This window comes from Panthera pardus, unplaced genomic scaffold, assembly GCF_024362965.1.
Source record: "Panthera pardus isolate Hobbes unplaced genomic scaffold, ASM2436296v1 HiC_scaffold_2, whole genome shotgun sequence".
NCBI lineage: Eukaryota > Metazoa > Chordata > Mammalia > Carnivora > Felidae > Panthera > Panthera pardus.
This window is the reverse complement of record NW_026526765.1, coordinates 65,926,753-65,939,019: the sequence shown is the minus strand read 5'-3', so window position 1 is coordinate 65,939,019 and position 12,267 is coordinate 65,926,753. Positions and strand designations below refer to the sequence as shown.

The 12,267-nt window shown below is 36.5% G+C and overlaps 1 protein-coding gene across 10 annotated transcripts in view; it reads right to left on the bottom strand.

Moving 5' to 3' along the window:
- NSD1 (nuclear receptor binding SET domain protein 1) overlaps positions 1–12,267 on the bottom strand; it is a 146,595-nt gene that overhangs the window by 45,161 nt on the left and 89,167 nt on the right. For all 10 annotated transcript variants that reach the window (XM_019450430.2, XM_019450436.2, XM_053907120.1 and 7 more), the window contains 4 exons: positions 7,793–7,917; positions 5,455–5,725; positions 4,144–4,253; positions 1,366–1,441 (listed from right to left, as the gene is read on the bottom strand). In XM_019450430.2, coding sequence (XP_019305975.2) covers positions 1,366–1,441; positions 4,144–4,253; positions 5,455–5,725; positions 7,793–7,917 — 582 coding nt within the window. The remainder of the gene's footprint in view (positions 1–1,365; positions 1,442–4,143; positions 4,254–5,454; positions 5,726–7,792; positions 7,918–12,267) is intronic.

The following is a 12,267-nucleotide window of genomic DNA, read 5'->3' as shown; positions in this document are numbered from 1 at the left end:
ATCTGATGCTATGTGCTCAAATCTGGCCTAACACTTCAGAAATAACAGTAATCAATAAATGGCACCGGCAGATGATCAAAGTGACACAAAGAATTGGCATGTAGAAAATTTGGGGTGTATAACAAGATGGTAGTGTCGCAATGAATGTGGTCACGTCTGGAATTAGTCCTCCCAAGTCTGCCACCTCTTTCATCTTCACATTCTCTATAAAATAGGGATAATATGGATAATATCCTAATTCTCTATAATGCTTTCGATGGATTAGAGATTAACAGTCCTAAACAAAGGAACTGAGCAAAGGACATGGTAGAGCAAATGCACAAACTATGATTACTGTATCTGTTACTCAATAAAGAGCTGCCCATTCCTCCAATTGGCAGAACCAAGATCACCATGTCTAAGTTTCAGGAGTCAGATTAAAAAACAATTTAAAAGATTTCAAAGCCCTTAAGAAACAACCACAATGGACCAGACTGAAATGTAAGCTCCCTTTTTCAAGCATATACTCACTCACCAAAGATCAAAGATGTGGTAAAAGAAACTAAGACTATTTGTGAAAGACTGGCTTAGATGACTTGTAATTTCCCTCTCAACTCAGACTCCTTATTTTCTGTCCTACACAATAAAGATTGAATCAAAGCCAAGAAAGTAATGATAGAGTTGGAGAACCATCTAATAAGAAAATTAAGTAGCTCATTTTCTCTATTGTTCCTACCAGTTACTTACTCTAACAGAATTCTAATTCCAGGATTCTACATTCTAAATCTGTAATTCTAATTTCAGCATGAAACTCAAGATGACCAGACAATTTTCTAGTGTCATGCATTCTATTGGGAAGCATATTTTGACAAACAAGTCTTTTTTTTTTCTTTTTTAAAGTTTGCTTATTTATTTTTAAGTAATCTCCAAACCCAACATGGGGCTCAAACTCACAACCTTGAGTTCAACAGTCACGTGCTCTTCCAACTGAGCCAGCCAGGAGCCCCTTGGGCAAACAAGTCTTAGAAGTTGCAACCTTGCGGGGCACCTGGGTGGCTCAGTCGGTTGAGTGTCCGACTTCGGCTCAAGTCATGATCTCACAGTCTGTGAGTTCAAGCCCCGCATCGGGCTCTGTGCTGATGGCTCAGAGCCTGGAGCCTGCTTCCGATTCTGTGTCTCCCTCTCTCTCTGCCCCTTCCCTGCTCATGCTCTGTCTCTCTCTGTCTCAAAAATAAATGAAAAAAAAAAAAAAAAAAAAGAAGTTGCAACCTTGCTGGTCTTGCTTACATATGTAACAACTTTTCTAGTTAGCTGACAAGGTGTTTCCTAGTTATTTCCGCATTACATTTTTTAAATCTCAAACATTTAAATCTCAAAAATACGCACCTCCACCAAACTCTTTAGAATGAGATGCAGCACGTGATTCATTAATGTCATTCTCCAAGTGGCCAGCTTCATAACACTACAAATAAGTAAAATGCAACAGGTTTACAAAGGAACAGAAAATAAACCTTTTGTATTATATGCCAAAAGTTGAACTGTCTACTGTCACAGATACAGAAATCCTAGCTATATTAAAATTAAAAAAAAAACCAGTATAACAATAATGGATTGAACAGAAACTATATGGGGAAAAGACATGAAATAAAACACAACAACAAAAAACACAACTCCAAAAGACTCATACAAACACATACTCCTTCAAAAACCAGGGATAAGAGGTGGGTGGGATTATGCAGCGACCCCCAATAGATCAAGCAGATACACAATGGTGTTCTGATTGAAGTGATAGACAAAGACAAAGGGCATGGTCCCAGAAACCGACCCACCATCTCTGTTCTATTTCATACCACCCTGTATTTAAAATTTATCTTCTTAAAACTGAATTTATGCCATTATTTTTACAAAGACTTATTTATTTGATGAATTCTAAATATTAGGAGCTCTGGATCAGTGCTCACTTCAGAAGCTCATATACTGGAAAACTCTGAACCACAGAATGTCTTCCTGATTTAAGTGGCTGCAGGTTAATGTAAATGAAAGCAACATTAAAACTCAAAACACTTAGATATCAAGAGTAATTTCCTACACATTTTATACCCCTACTAATAATGCCTGTATAAATTAGTTCCAGTCCAAGAAAACGGCTTCTCCTACAATAAAAATATTCTTCAACATGAGTGTAAAACAAAATTTAGTGGCCACAAAAAGTCAACATAATGGATGCTATTCTTGCTGTAAAGGTACTAGAGCTTGGGGTGAAAACAAGACAAAATACAGCAGCAAATTTCCAAATGCTCACCATATAGATTAATCAAACCATTCACTTACTGTATGTCAATTACATATCAATAAAATGGGGCGGGGGGGGGGGGGGGGAGGGATCATTTACTTAATTGCCCCAAATTCTGCTTTTCTTTAAAATCTGTCATTATCTCACTTCTAGCAGTGATCCCACAGCCTTACATAATTCACCTTGTATAACACTACTAAAGATATCACCTGATTGCAAATGTCCCTTCCATTCTCAAAATATTCAGCTGAATCCCAATTTCCCTGTCCCTTACAATATACCTCTTTCAACAATCTTTTTTTCTTTTTAATTTTTTTTTAACGTTTATTTATTTTTGAGACAGAGAGAGACAGAGCATGAACGGGGGAGGGTCAGAGAGAGAGGGAGACACAGAATCTGAAACAGGCTCCAGGCTCTGAGCTGTCAGCACAGAGCCCAACGCAGGGCTTGAACTCACGGACCGCGAGATCATGACCTGAGCCAAAGTCGGACGCTTAACCGACTGAGCCACCCAGGTGCCCCCTTTCAACAATCTTAAAAATGGCTAAGATTTGAGTAAGACAAAGCCAGGGGAAGCACTGCAGAAGAAAACTATCACAGCCTTAAAAGTATAAGGTGCAATGATAGTATGATGATTTGGGGACATGATACTGTCACTGATCGTTGTACAAACTGCAGATAAAGTTCAGAGAGCAGATGAACCTAAGAATTGAAAAGTCCATGTCCAAAGACAAAGTCCCAGTCTTAGGACATTGAAAAGAATAAAAGAACTAAAGAATATAATGCAGCCTTTAAAATGAGGTACAAAAACACAAATATTGAGTTTTACATTTACATGCTAATTGACATGGGTGAATAACAAAAACAAAACTAGAGTCTTCAATATAGGATTAAATGATAGAAGGCTGCTATAGCTGAGGAAAAAAGTCTAAAAACTCAATTTGTGATTTGATTGCAATCTCCATTTTTTTCTTTAAAGAAAAAAATTTAAGAGGAAATCTGTGGGGCGCCTGGGTGGCTCAGTCAGTTGAGCGTACAACTTCAGTTCAGGTCGTGATCCCACAGCTCTTGGGTTCAAGCCCCGCGTCGGGCTCTGTACTGGCAGCTCAGAGCCTGGCGCCTGCTTCGGATTCTGTGTCTCCCTCTCTCTCTGCCCCTAACCCACTCGCATTCTGTCTCTGGCTCTGTCAAAAATAAACAAACATTAAAAAAAAACTTCTTTTTAATTAAAAAAAAAAAAAAAAAAAAAAAAAAGGAAATCTGTGTATCCTAACAACTTAATTTCTAAAACCCTGAATTACTCCTCATACATATGGGCAACAGGAAGTTTCTTAAAAATTAATATCCAGCTATCATCATTATAGAATTAGAAAACAATTTTCTATCTCCATCTACTATTTAATGATGCCTTCTTGGCTAATGAAAACCAAGTCTGCAAACTGAAAAACTTAAGTTCAAATATTTCTATTTGGTTTATAACTGAACTGAGTCTTTTCTTAGCTGGTATGAAAATAGGGCAGTGGGATAAGAGTAGGTTAGTGGCGTATACAGACAGAAGTGAGGTAGAAATCAGGTTAAGAGATTTGAGCCTGGAAAAGAAATGACAACAAACACAAATTTTACTCAATCTTAAAACCTTTTTTCATTTTCATTTGAAAAGAAAATCTAAAAACAACTGATACACATGTCCACACAAATGGAGAACAGTCTCTCAATATAGAATCTTAGACCAAATGTATATACTGTAACATTCTGTAATTTCTATGTTAAGTGTGCATCAATGTTGCTAAGTATTACTAAAAGCTCTGTTTTTAAAATCACATATTTCCATATGGTTTAATCATATTTTATAATTGACTAAAATAACATACCTTTTTAGAAAGACCAAGATCCCCTTTCTTAGGCATAAATCCAGGGTCTAAATCATTGGATTCAAGAAGTTTCTTAGTTGGTTTTCTCTGACGTTTACTTTCATAATTTCCTGAAATGCATATATCTTTTCATTAGATGATTTAGAAACTGAGCACATGCTAATTTAAAAAAAAAATCTATATGCCACAGAAAAATGAATCACTGTATTTTTTATGTTTTCCTCCTCATCTTCTGGGTAGGGACAGGATAGGAATTCATTTATTCTAAAATATTAGTTAACATAAAACAAGAAAATAGTTCTCAATGCAGATACAAACTAATGTGAAGATGTTTTTATGTACATCTCTCATAAAAGGACTAAAGGAAAAATCAAAAGGGCAAAACTGCTTTTATATTAATTAACTGTTAGTAAGCACAAAAGGAGAAGTAAGGTGGAGTAGAGCCTGAATTCCAAGCATAACAGCACCAAGATTACAATTTTTATTCTACTCCTAAACAAATAAAAGAGACATTTACTTTGTAGGGCTGTTCTTAAGAATTATATAAAAAAGCCTAATAACAGAGTTTGGTTCATAAATAATGAGACAGTAACTTTCATTATTACTCCTTTTAAAAGTATTTGTGATTCTGCCTTAATTAATAAGCACAATTGGGATACTTTTTTTTACTTTAAGGAATAACACCACAAGCTACTGTTGGGAATGTAAAAAATAAAAAAGTTACATTCAAAATTTTCCTTGGGTGACTATAATATTCAAAAGTCAGAAGGTAAATTAAAGACCATATGTTTAGATCCAGCTCCCACCAGGTTGACATGTATATAAAGAATGATAAAGTGAAAAGCAATTGGTTAACTTCAAGGGAGAATTTATAATTAGCTGCTTACTATGTGTCAGGTAAATTACATTATGATGTCCATTTTATATATGAGGAAACATGTTGAGAGGTTAAACAACTTTCTAAGTAACACAAGGATTGGTAGAGCTAGTATCTGAAGCATAAGTTTCATTTGTTTATTATACTGTGTAGTGCCCCTCCCTAAAACACTGTTATCCTAAGTATTCACTCACATGGTGTTTGATCGACAGTCATGAAGATCAACAGTAGAGTAAGGAGAGTAGTTTTTAAAATGTCTTCTGGACAGAGTACCACCAATTCATGGTCACTGAATTACATTCAATTAGCCAGCACTTTTGGGATTTCCAGGAGAAAAGTGGGTAGTTTGTTATATAGAGATACACTATTAGCTTTTCATCACAACATACTAAAATCCTATCCACTTACATACTGAGACCCCATCCCCATCTTACCTGGTGTTTTAACTAGCAATTCCTCAGACTCAAGGGCAGGCCGTGGAGAGACTTCCGGAGCCACAGGCACAGACAAGGTCAGCTGTGGCAACTCAGCATGTCCACCTCCAAGTTCTGACTGAGCCAAGGGCCCTTCCAAAAACGGAGCCTCCCTTTCAAGAACTGGAGGCTCTTCTTTGGTTGAAATCAAAGAATTCTCATCCACCCGCTTGTTCTGAGCACTAGATCGACATCGGGCTAAAAGGCTTTCCTCTTCACAGCGGGAACTTACCTAAGGGCAAAAAATAGAAGTAGAATCCATAGACCACAAAGTTGCTGTAAATCCAGTGTTAAAAAGAATAATGCACTTAAAAATGAAATTCTGACACATGCTACAACATGAATGAACCTTGAAGATATTACACTAAGTGAAATAGGCTAGACATAAAGAATGAATATTGTATGAGTCCACTTATAATGAGGTAACTAGAATGGTAAAAATTCATAGAGACAGAAAATAGAATGGTGGTTGCCAAGGGCTGAGAAGAGAGTAAAGTAGGAAGTTATTCTTTAACAGGTACAGAGTTTGAGTTTGCCAACATGAAAAAAGGTCTAGAGATGATGGATGGTGGTGCTGGTTGCACAACAATGTGAATGAATGTACTTAAAGACAGAGAACCGTAAACCTAAAAATGTCTACAATTCTAAATTTTATATGGATTTCACTATAGTTTTTTAAAAAGGGGAAAATGCAATTAAGATACAGTAAAACTATAAAAATTCTTTAAGGCCATAGTGATAATCCTCCCCACCCACAAAAGATTTTTTTTTTAATGTTTATTTATTTTTGAGAGAAACAGAACATGAGTTGGGGAAGGGCAGAGAGGGAGACACAGAATCAGAAACGGGTTCCAGGCTCTGAGCTGTCAGCACCAAGGCAGGGCTCAACCCACAAACTGCAAGATCATGACCTGGGCCGAAGCTGGACCCTCAACTGACTGAGCCACCCAGGTGCCCCACACACATACTGCTTCTTGATCAAAGGGAGCAAAATATGACTTAGAAGAAATCAGTCAAGACTGTAGACAACTGAATGTTAAATACCTACTAATGTCATGGAATATATGACACAATAGCACCTATAATTTAATCTAGCTAAAATTGTTTAACGTGAATCCATCAAATTGTTTTCGACTTAGTAAGAAAGAGGATAGATTAGTGACACCTATGAAGAAGCAATCATACAAATCTAGAAGGGAGATATTGTAAAGGTACTCACTCTCATTACTTAGATAGATAGGGTCATAAAACAGGGGAACTGTTCTGGATTTAAAAGAAATTTAAGAAATGTAACAACCAGATACAACGTGTAATCCTGGAATGGATAAACCAAATATAAAGGTTAAAGGACAAGTGAGGAAAGCTAAATATGGATTTCTTATCAGATAAACTGATCATATGAGATATAGTAATGCTTTATCAGTTATGAAGGAAAACGTTCTATTTTTTAGAGGCGCATATTATTTAGGAGGAGAAAGTAAAGTGTCTTAAATTTACTTTAAAGTACTTCAGCTTAGGAGCGCCTGTGTTGACTCAGCTGGTTAAGCATCCAACTTCAGCCTAGGTCATAATCTTGCAATTCCCGAGTTCGAGCCCTGCATCGGGCTCTGTGCTGACAGCTCAGAGTCTGGAGCCTGTTTCAGATTCTTTGTCTTCCTCAATCTCTCTCTGCCCCTCCCCCACTCGTGCTCTATTTCAATCTCTCGAAAATAAAATAAATAAACATTTTAAAAAATTCAATAAAAAAAAATAAAGTGCTTCAGCTTAAAAAAACTGAATTAAGGGGCACCTGGGTGGCACAGTCAGAAGAGTGTGCAACTCTTGAACTCAGGGTCATGAGTTCAAGCCCCAAGTTGGGTGTAGAGATTACTTGAATAAATATAAAACTTAAAAAAAAATTGAATTAAGAAATAAAGCAAATAAGGTATCAATAACATTTCCTTAAAAAAATTACGATCCTAAAAAAAAATTACGATCCTACCATACAAATTTATATTCTATGATTTTACTAAATACTTCACCCTAAATCATTAAACACTCTTTGAAAGAAAAGGGAAAAATTTATATATATATGTAAATATATATATATTACTATACACAGTGCATAGACACATTTATACATTTCTTGTATAACTAGCATATTCTAGGTACTGTGCCAGAAGCTGGACCTAAAAAGCTGAAAAAGTAAGATCCCAGTTAAGAAATTTATTATCCCATGCAGACAAAATATAATATTGAAGGCAAATCTGCAGTATCCTAAAAGGATTGATGAAAAAACTGTTGAAATGTTGGAACATACCTTGTGCACCTGTTCCTGCACCTTCTTTTGTTTTTTCTTAGGAGCAAATATCTGATCATATTCTTCTGTATATTCCAGAAGCCACTTGCTTGGCTTCCTAAGACGCTTCTTCTCTGACCGCATAGCTAAAAGAGGAACAAGTTCATATTAACCAAAAAAGTTAGAGGAAAACCCATTGTTTCATACAACCATCCCTGCACTCTCAAAGGTACAGAGGTGGGAAACTCTTGTTTTTCAAACACTCTGCTTAAGCTCCAAAAGGCTAAAAGTGATTTGCTATGGTTTCTCATATGCAAAAGTCAAGAGGGGAGAGACTCGTGTTGCTCTATACACATACACATAGCCCATCTGAAGTTAAGGAAAAGATTAAATTGAAACTAACTGGTATTCCATAGTGACAGATACAGCTAATATTAAAATATAGTCTAAATCAAGCAAATTCAAAAAATATACAATGAGTTTTTTAATAACATCTCTCTGGATTATGCAGAATACTGGATGGATATTCAGATGAAATATTCACCTAATCAGTACTACCATGTGAATTTCAAAAACAATTTACATAAACTTCATATCATAGTTGTAGTGAGTTTCACATTAGAAACCGGAGTATTTCTAAACAGAATCATTTAAAAATATGTAATTAAGTATATGTACACCATTATCTCAATGACATAAAATGTATATGCCATGTATGTCAAAGGCAGAAAATAAGATAAAAATAGTCTGGGGTACCAAAAAAAAAAAAAAAACCTGTCATATTTTATGGTCAAAATTTCAAAGTATCATACCAGTTTTCTCTGAACTAATGGTAAAACAATAATCTATTATAGTTTCCTGATAGACCTTTGTCTCAGCTTAACGTGCTATCATCATTTTACAAGGTTTTTGGAGCAAAAGCTAATGCATACAGAATGTAAGATACAGTGTACTCAAGAAGCAAGAGGTATTTCATGACACAACGACCTCAGAGGGAACAATTTCTGCCTCAGTTGAATGTGGCAATACTGATGTTCTCTCAATAAAAGAAATAAGAAAAGTTGAGACTAAAAGGAAAAGGTCAAATTACAGCTTGACAAAGGCTTTTACTCCTTAGATACAAGCCATAAAACTGTATTATGGCAAAATATGGAAAATATATTTTTTTAATTCTAACTACTGTAATTTCACAATAATAATATACCACTTAGTTATTTAAATCTAATATAAAAGGAGTTGAAAACTTATATTCACCTGAAAACCTGCACATCATTAAATTTTTTTTTCAATGTTTATTTATTTTTGAGAAAGAGAGAGAGAGAGAGAAAAAGAGAGAGACAGACGCGAGTCGAGGAGGGGCAGAGAGTGGAGACACAGAATCTGAGGCAGGCTCCAGGCTCTGAGCTGTCAGCACAGAGCCAGACACGGGGCTCAAACCCACAAACTGTGAGATCATAACCTGAGCTGAAGTCGGACACTTAACTGAGCCACCCAGGCACCCCTGCACATCAAATTTTTTTTTTAATTTTTTTTTCAACGTTTTTTATTTATTTTTGGGACAGAGAGAGACAGAGCATGAACGGGGGAGGGGCAGAGAGAGAGGGAGACACAGAATCGGAAACAGGCTCCAGGCTCCGAGCCATCAGCCCAGAGCCTGACGCGGGGCTCGAACTCACGGACCGCGAGATCGTGACCTGGCTGAAGTCGGACGCTTAACCGACTGCGCCACCCAGGCGCCCCAACATCAATTTTTAAAGCAGCTTTATTCCTAATTACCAAAACTTGGAAGCAACCAAGATACAGGTGAATGGAAAGATAAACTGTGTTATGTCCAGACAATAGAATATTACTCAGCACTAAAATATCAAGCCATGAAAAGACATGAAAGATATTTAAATGCATATTACCAAGTGAAAAAAGCCAATCTGAAAAGGCTACATACACACTATAGGATTTCAACTATATGACATTCTGGAAAAGGCAAAACTATGAAGACCATAAAAAAATGGTTACAGGGTGAGGAAGAAAGAGGGATAGATAGATAAGCAGAGCACAGACTTCGGGCAGTGAAAATAATCTGTAGGATACCATAATCATGGAAACATGTCATTACACATTTGTCCAAACCCAAATAATGTACACCACCAAGAATGAACCCCAAGGTAAACTATGGACTTTGGGCGATTATAATGTGTCAATGTACGTTCATCAATTGAAACAAATGTACCACTGTGGTGGGGGATGTTGGTAACAGGAAAAGTTGTGTGTGTGGACAGAGTGGGCAATCTATGTGTCTTACCCTCAATTTTGCTGTGACCCCAAAACTGCTCTAAAAAAATAAAATATTAACAAAAAATAAAAAGTTAATGGTAGAAGCTGAAATAACTACCAAATTTATATACCTATAGAACTCCCACTATAATTATGGGGCTTGTTAAACCTTTCAACCAATGCAATTTTCCTAACATTTTTAGACCATAAACCTGTAAGTGATCCAAATTGGTATTTCCCAAGCAAATATTTCAAAAGAAGTTAAAACACCCAAAGGCAAGCAATTACTTAAAATGTTCCCCTCAAATAATATCCAAAAAATCTCTCTTAGAGCAAAGAAATAGCCAAACAGATCTTTAAATAAATATATACATCTGTACCTATGATAGTTGGTGGGTAATAACTTTATGCTCTGAGGCAAATACATTATGCCTTTAATATATTCCCATTAGACATAGCATCCAAGTTTTTTAAACACCAACAGCATTTTTTAACACAGGTAAGACCAAAGAAATGATAGGGAATAACAGGGATTTACTATGCCCAAGTCACAGTTCAGCCATGTCATATTCATGAATTTCTAATCTTCAATCTACAAGACAGGTGATAACATCCCCATTTTATAAAAAATGCAACTGAGGCTTGAAGAGGAAAGTGCCTTGCCTAAGCCCATTCAAGTTAGTCCATTATTTAAGTGGCAAGGCAATGATTCGAACCAAAATCTGTCCACACTCCAAAACCATTGGGTACTTTTTACTAAAACCTATCCCTATGTTGTCACATTATCATATTCCTCAACCAGTCTCCCTGCCCCCATCTATCACTACTTCCCCACACTAATTAAATCTCAGTCCTACAGAGGTTGTGTTCTCTCCTTTGTTGTCTTAAAAGGCTGCATGGGCTAATCCTTCTTCCTTTTCCTCCTGAAGCCTCTGTCCCCCATTCTACCTTTGGGTTCACTTCTCTCACAGAGTAACTTCTCAGATTAAGCTTTAGTCCTTTACCTCTCCATTTCCTTGAGATCCACAAGAAAATCAGCAAAAACACAAAAGACCTAGAAATTAAGAGGAACACTATATCTGACATACCTATTAGAGGTTCCTGCACAAGTGCATGCATTGCTCTTCACCAAGTTATATAAAACAATCCTTTAAAGGTTTAGGGTTTGGCACACTACCAATGGGACTATTTTTATAAATAATGTCTTATTGGAATACAGCCATGCTCATGTATTTACTAATGACTTATGACTGCTTTTGTGCTAGAGAGTTGAGAGTGACAAGACAGTATGGCTTGCAAGCTTAAAATATTTACTATCTGTCCTTTTAAGGAAAGGATTACCAATCCCCCCTCCCCTTAAATGTACAATAGAGTTAACACCCTGTAAATAAAAATAGCCTGATCACAACTAAATGACTTAAAACCTAAGATGCTTCCTGAACTTCTGTTCCTGAGCTTGTTTCTTGTCCTCCTCAACTACACCTGCCACCACAACCCCCTGCTCCCACTTATGTTCTCACCTAGATTGCTCATCCCACAAAACCACAGTTGAGCTGAAAGCATCTGGAGAAATAACTCACCATATCCAACTATTCTACAAATGGCCAAAAGGAAGTGACTTGCCAAACCAACATAAAGAATATCAAGAGTAAAAGAGGAATATGACCTTCTGGATACTAAAGGTAAATATTAAAAGGCAGAAAATTACAAAAGCTAATGGAGAGAGGAATAAATCATGCAAATCTCAATACATGGCACAGAGCAAATATGAAACTGAGCAGGAGCCAAAGTATGATCATCATTAAGTTTCTTGGCAACTACATATCAATTCCTAGCACAGAGCCAGGACCTGTTGTAAAGAATGGAGACACACTGCTCATACAGGACAAGCCTAGCAATGTCTTTTTTGACTACAGAGTGTATATATACCAGCTAAAATAATGAAATATCCATAAAGTTAAATCAACCCCAAATTTTCACAAACTGAAGAAAAGACAAATAAAATGTGGATAAATAAAATGTGGTGTACCTATACCCTGGAATACTATTCAGCAATAAAAACCAAAATATTGAGGGGTGCCTGAGTGGCTCAGTTGGTTAAGCGTCCAAATTTGGCTCAAGTCACAGTCTCGTGGTTCATGAATTCAAGCCCTGCATCAGGTTCTGTGCTGACAGCTTGGAGCCTGCAGCCTGCTTCAGATTCTGTGTTTCCTTCTCTCTGCCCC